This window comes from Triticum dicoccoides, chromosome 2A (assembly GCF_002162155.2).
Source record: "Triticum dicoccoides isolate Atlit2015 ecotype Zavitan chromosome 2A, WEW_v2.0, whole genome shotgun sequence".
Classification (NCBI taxonomy): Eukaryota; Viridiplantae; Streptophyta; class Magnoliopsida; order Poales; family Poaceae; genus Triticum; species Triticum dicoccoides.
This window is the reverse complement of record NC_041382.1, coordinates 2,302,199-2,308,807: the sequence shown is the minus strand read 5'-3', so window position 1 is coordinate 2,308,807 and position 6,609 is coordinate 2,302,199. Positions and strand designations below refer to the sequence as shown.

Sequence of the window (6,609 nt, the reverse complement as noted above, 5' to 3'; positions counted from 1 at the left end):
TCATTTGCAGCTTCCAGCTAGCAGCCTATATATTTACCAACAAATTTATTTTGATTCCTGAATGCAGGTGTTGCACAATCGTTCATCCCTGCGTCCGGCCAGAGGATGGCTGAGGCCGCCCTCGGCGCGGCACAATGGGTGGTGGAGAAGGCGCTAGGCCCCGTGGCAGACGGCTTGCTGGGGGCTTGGTCAGCCAGCAGCAACCTTGGCCTCAACATCGAGGACCTCAGGATGGAACTGCTGCTCGTCAAGGCCACGCTCCAACAAGCTGCCCGCAAGGAGATCTGGATGGTTAAAACAACTGGCCAATCAATAGAACTGGATGGTTTAAATTCTGGAGAGTTTAGAAAGTTATTTCTCACATTTGTCTTTGGTGATGAGCAATGTCCAAGGGACAAACATTTTCTGCTTGAGACCGGAGATAAGATAATGGAAAAACTAAAGGGCTCCCCTCTTGCAGCAAAGACTGTTGGTAGATTGCTAAGTAAAGACCATAGTTTGGGGCATTGGAAAAGGGTCCTAAACAGTAAAGAATGGGAAAAGCAAACCAATGGTATTATGTCTGCCTTGAGGCTTAGCTATGACTTTCTCCCTTTCCATCTGCAGCAATGTTTTTCCTATTCTGCATTGATTCCTGAAGATATATATCTCAGAAGCTATGATCTCATCAGCCTGTGGATCGGACTAGATATTCTGATACCTAGTGATCAAAATCAAACATTTGAAGATATAGGTTTGAGCAATTTAAATGAGTTAGTCAATTATGGATTTTTCAGGGAAGATTCCGGTGGTCAGCGGTATGTTATGCATGATCTACTACACGATTTGGCATTGAAGGTTGCATCGCATGATTGTCTTTGTTTACGTCCCCCTAATGTTGGATCAGTGGTAATTCAGCCAACCACCCGTCACTTGTCTATAAGCACACATGACTTAGGCAAATATGATGAAGTGTCAGGTGAAAAATTAAGAAGTGAATTGGAAGAACTGAAGACAAAATTGAAGGTTGAACATTTGCACACATTGGTGTTATTGGGTAAAATGGATGGAAGTTTTGCCAAGATATTTGGTGATTTTTTTCTGGAAGCAAATGCTCTTCGTGTTCTTTATTTGTTTGACATGATGCATCCCATGGAGTTCATGTTACATCACTTTTCAAGACTTGTCCACCTACGATTCCTATGTCTGGGGACATGTGACAGAGAGATGCATTTACCACTCAACATCTCTAAATTTTATCATTTAAGGGTTCTAGATCTTGAGCCATGGCGTGGGAGTTCTGATTTGCCCAGAGACATGAGCAATCTTGCAAAACTGTGCCATATTCATACCCGTGATGGTGAGCTTCATTCTGATATTTATAATGTGGGAAAACTTAAACTCTTAGAAGAGTTGAAGGTATTTCGAGTCAATAGAAAAAGTGAAGGATTTGAAGCAAAGCAACTAGAGCATTTAAGCAAGCTCAGGGAGCTTGGCATCTACAACCTTGAGAAGATAGATACTGTAGAAGAAGCAGCTCAAGCAAAACTGATGGAGAAAAAATACTTGAAGAGGTTATCATTGAACTGGGATAGTGAGCGGTCTACTGTTGAGGCTAGTGTTGAAGCAGCGGTTCTTGAGAGCCTTCAACCTCATGGAGATCTTCAAGTGTTGTGTATTAGAGGGCACGGAGGTCTTTCTTCTCCAACATGGCTGGCAGAGGAGTTCGCTGTTGAAGCTCTACAATCTCTTTATCTGAATGGTGTTTCTTGGGAAGTTTTCCCTTCTTTAGGGAAGGCTTGGGATCTTCGTGAGCTAAAATTGAAGCATATTGCCAGACCGAAGGATTTTATCATAGAGAGAAGCTTTTGCAGGCTAATAAATCTTACACTCATTGGCCTAGGAAGTTTTGAAAATTGGGTTTACACAGGTGAACAAGAGTCTTCCGTTGGTGGAGACTTGTTGCCACCGACTGCTCACATGTTTCCTCTTTTGCAAGTTCTGATTATTAGAGAGTGCCCAAAACTCTTGGGGTTTCCTTCCCCAAACCACATTGTTTCCCCAGATTGGTTCCCCAAGCTACAAGAGCTTGAGGTAACCTGCTGTTCAGAGTTCTCGTCAGCGATTCTCATCTCCTGGATTGAAGGTCTGCGTCAAGTCATGATGAAAAATGTAAAGTTACTGAAGCATTTTTGGTACTCAAAATCATCCAATGGAGCACAATTGGAGATTATTGGAGAGGCTGATTTGCATAGCATAGACCAAGTGTTAGTTTTTGATAAAGAAACAGGTCTAGAGACGCTGACACTGGACAAGTGCCCACCTCTGGAGTTGAAGCACCTTCTAATGCTAACCTCGCTGAGGACATTGATTGTAAAAAAATCAGTTGGTCTAGTTGGACCACTAGGAAGAGGTCAGAGTGATGTGGAATGGCAGCTCCATGTTGAGTGTATCAAGATCGATGGCTTAACTGGTAATACTGGCGAGGAACTGACAGAGCTCCTTCCCCACCTCCCAAAGCTCTCCGAATTGGAAATATGGAGGTGTAAAAACATAAAAAGGCTGGTAGTGGGGGTGGATGTGCAACAGACAACACAAGAAGCATCAGAGATAACCGCAGCAGCAGAGGAAGAGGATGATGGGGTGCTGCTCTTCCCCGCTCATCTCCGTGACTCACTACGGGAATTGGATTTCACTTTGTGCCCAGAGCTGGTCCTGGTGGACCCGCCAACTCTTGTTCCTGGAGGAGGATGGCTCCAAGCTTTGCAATCCCTCCAGAGATTAACAATACAGGGGTCCCCAAAGCTTCTATCCACCTTCTCCTTTTCCTGTGACATTTTCCCTTCCTCCCTGAAGTTTCTGGAGCTTTCGGATGTGAAAGGCATGGTGACACTGGAGTCCCTCTCAAACCTCTCCTCTCTTGTCAGATTAGAGTTGTGGAATTGCGGAGAGGATTTGAAATATCAGGGCTTTTGGTCTCTCCTTACCACCGGGGGCCAGCTCAAAAAATTAAGAGTCCTGAAAAGCCCTAGATTCTTTGCTGATTGGGATCCCAATCCCAGACGGGCTTTGGAGGATGCTGAGGGAGGTGAAGAGCATCAGACACAGCTTGTTTCATCCACACTGTGTGAGCTCTGCACGGATGACATAGCAGGATTTCTTGCTGCACCCGTCTGCGGATTCCTCTCTTCCTCCCTCACCAAGCTGAAACTTCATTCGAGTTGGTCCACACAGCTAGAGCGCTTCAGCAAGGAGCAAGAGGACGCCCTTCAGCTCCTCTCCTCTCTCCAGCAACTTAAGTTTGAGAGTTTCAGGAAGCTTCAACAACTCCCTGCAGGGCTGCGTAACCTTACCAGCCTCAAGAGATTAGCAGTCAAGTTCTGTCCAGCCATCTCGTCATTGCCCAACGATGCCCTCTCGGATTCACTGGAAAAGCTAGATATCTTCAGCTGCAGTGAGGAGCTGAAACAGCAGTGCAGGGGGTTAGAGGGAACCATCCCAGAAATCAAAATATGGTGATCCAAGGTAACACAAACATACTTTCTTGTGTTTTAACACAAACATACTGTGTGAGCTCTTTTCCTGCAATCCTGCTTAATAACTATGTGTTTGTTCCCATCCAATTTGCAGGAGAATGCCTTGGAGTTCCCTTGTACATTCTTCTAGCCTTGTAGAGCTCTTCCCTTCCCATACAAACACATTTGCTCCTTCCTGTGGCTTAAATCTGGTAAGTACATCTAAACTGGAACCTTACTCCTGCTGTACTACCTTTGTGATTGAGGCTTCTCAGCACCTTCCTTTGATGCAAAGCAGGAACAACATATTTCTGAACTGAACTATAACTGGGCTCCCTCTTAGTTCCAATTTCAGGCAGAGCCTTTACTTGCATATTAGGTGCAAGAACTTTAGTTAGGGGGTGTCCACATCAATATCGGCAAAAAAAAAAAAATCACTTTTACTCCAGCCATACCAATTTTCCGTTTTCTTCTCAACGGTAGTGACGGTATTTAAGATTTGCTTCTCAATGCCCCTTGTCTTTCCACAGTTCGGTAAAATCGACATTATTAACAACCAATTCCTTCTGCAAGTCTCTCTTCTTTTCTTCCTTGATGTGATTACCAACGAAACCTGTGATCACCATTTGTTTTGGTTCTCTGTGTGCAGGTGTTCGTTCAATTTTGTGGGCTTGTTCATATTTTGCATTTAAAATTTGGGTCATTGTCATTCACCAGGACGTGGTAGTCTACTTCCCTAGTTCAGGTTTCACAATCAAAATATCAGTACTATGTTGAGACTTTGGGGTCAAGCTACTGATGTTAAGGTGATCAATTTTTTTAATACGTTGCTATCAGTACCAGGTGTTCCTGCATTGCTAATTTCTGTTTGCTTGCTGTTCAGGTGTTCTAGTGTTTGTTTGGTAGGCTTTGTAGCCACTTGTTTTTACATTTTGTCCAAAACTCATGAAGACTGACGGTGTACCTGGAGAGTTCAGATTTAGAGATCAGCGGATCACAGGAATTGCCTGCATACCATAGCACTGCACCCCTGGAGCCAATTCAGATCATAGGGGTAGTGGCAGTCCAAAGGTAATGCATTGCAGGGCATGTGCAATTTCGAAATTTCAAAAAGGCATCAAGATGCATGATTGATTGCAACCTATTCAATATGTTTTCAGTTTTGAGCTATTAGAAGATTACATATTTACTATTTTTGAGCTATAGCAGTTTTTGGTGTTCGATCTTTCCAATCTCCTATACTGAATAGGGACATACAGTTTTCCATGTTCTGTGATTTCTTTTTTACTGTTCCCATCACTGCCGAATACAGGTAAAGCAATTTGTTCTGATCAAGTCCACAGTGAATCAGGATGTTGATTAATGCCTAACTAGTGATTCACTTGCTGCTCAACTGTTTACATCATGTGAAACTTGCCTGACTAGTGACGGAACTGTAAGTGCCCCACTCTGACTGACTGATCTTTTACATATTTGAGTCGGACATCATGCATGTACTGTTGATTCAAACGTCAAACTGTTCTTCGTCATCAATTCAGATGATCACGATTAGCTACTGTTTTGGGGAAAAAAAAGTAGAGATACAATAGTACAGCAAATATGAAGCTCACAGTGATATGATACTACGTTTAACTCTACAGGCTCACAGTGATCTTGCTTGCATGGAAGGAACATTCGTTCCTGCAAGGTAATAAAGCCCCAGCAAACTGCAACTCTGCAAACCAACTCCATCTTCTTATCCGGTTAACCGACTTGAAAACATTTCAGAATCGACTGCCAAGGAGGGTGATGGATTAACTTGCAACCAGTCCACGGAGTATCTGAAGCCATGCTAAGGAAGAAGAAGCAGGAACACTGCCTAGGCTAGCAGAAACGTAGCCCTACAGCTAGGTCTAGGTGGTATATCTGAAAGCCCGTCAGCCTGGTGATGTCACTCAGAAATTGTTGCGATGAGCACATCATTCACATTCATACCGTGTATGCGATGGTTAGTATTTTGGTAATTCAGTATTAGTGTAGCACAAAATATTCTGACCCTGACCCTGACCGGCAGAACCATGCTAATTACTTACACATCTCCCTCCTTGTCAGGAACCAGACTGCATCGTCTGAAGAAATCGATGCTTGTCATGCTGTTAACAACTGAAGAAATTGACACCCAGCGCTCATTTGGCGCCAAACTGGGCTCATCGGCTCATCATCACCCGTCTGATCATCATCCAACTGCAACTTACCGCTTCGCCCGGAGCTACGACACACCACCACCCTCAGTCATCATGCATACAAATAGCCCGGAGTTTTCGCTATCTGAATTACCTTTTCACTGTCTCCTTGTTCACATGTTTTACTTTAGCGTTATTAAAGTAAAGAATACCTCTTACTGGTTGTAATGGGTATAAAACCAACCCTGAATCTATCTGAGAGCCGTGGAGCTCGTCTTCCTGTACTTGGGGTGTACTAATTTCACTAAACGTGTATGCTTAATTTGCTATATTTCTCTCGCGATCATCCTCTGGATCCACCTAGAACACGTAAATGGCCAGATTGTTCTTCTCAGCAGAAGAATGTCCATCAGTTGAATCGCCATGAACGCATAAATTAAGCTCATCTCATGTGGGCTTGCTTCAAGTGGCCTGGCCTTGAGAGTTGTATTCCAGCAACAGGTGTACCTATATATATAAAACACTGCACAATGTTCATTCATGTCAAGTGCAATTCTGCAACAAGTACACTGGCTAGCTATGTATGAGACGCAGAGTTTGGAATTTACCTGATGATCAAGTATGAGTTTGGAATTACACCGGACTTGTTCTGTTGCTGCTGCTGCGTACAGTAAGTCAACTTGTTACAGACAGACAGACAGATAGAGCTATGTATGTACGTACGTGATCTACTCATCTACAACATCCGCTGGACTAGTCCCAACTTCTCGGGCTATATATGTCTCGTCTGGTGAGACGCCTTTGTGGAGATCAACCAGCTTAATTTGCATAGTTTATTCAGGTGATGATGAAAAAGACGGAGAGAAATAGCAGCCATTTCAGTGGTGTGGATGAACCCACTGCCATTTGTTTCACATGGCAGCCCACTTGGGTGCAACTCCAACGTAATGAAC

At 43.7% G+C, this 6,609-nt stretch overlaps 1 protein-coding gene across 1 annotated transcript in view; it reads left to right on the top strand.

The window, feature by feature from the left end:
• Positions 1 to 5,960, top strand: part of LOC119352639 (putative disease resistance protein RGA4) — a 7,021-nt gene extending 1,061 nt beyond the window's left edge. The window contains exons 4-11 of the mRNA XM_037619224.1: positions 68 to 3,504; positions 3,610 to 3,706; positions 4,144 to 4,300; positions 4,378 to 4,565; positions 4,807 to 4,929; positions 5,135 to 5,181; positions 5,262 to 5,481; positions 5,586 to 5,960. Of these exons, the coding sequence (XP_037475121.1) occupies positions 106 to 3,498 (3,393 nt within the window). The 5' untranslated portion in view covers positions 68 to 105 and the 3' untranslated portion in view covers positions 3,499 to 3,504; positions 3,610 to 3,706; positions 4,144 to 4,300; ... (3 more) ...; positions 5,262 to 5,481; positions 5,586 to 5,960. The remainder of the gene's footprint in view (positions 1 to 67; positions 3,505 to 3,609; positions 3,707 to 4,143; positions 4,301 to 4,377; positions 4,566 to 4,806; positions 4,930 to 5,134; positions 5,182 to 5,261; positions 5,482 to 5,585) is intronic.
• The last annotated feature ends 649 nt before the right edge of the window (positions 5,961 to 6,609 follow it).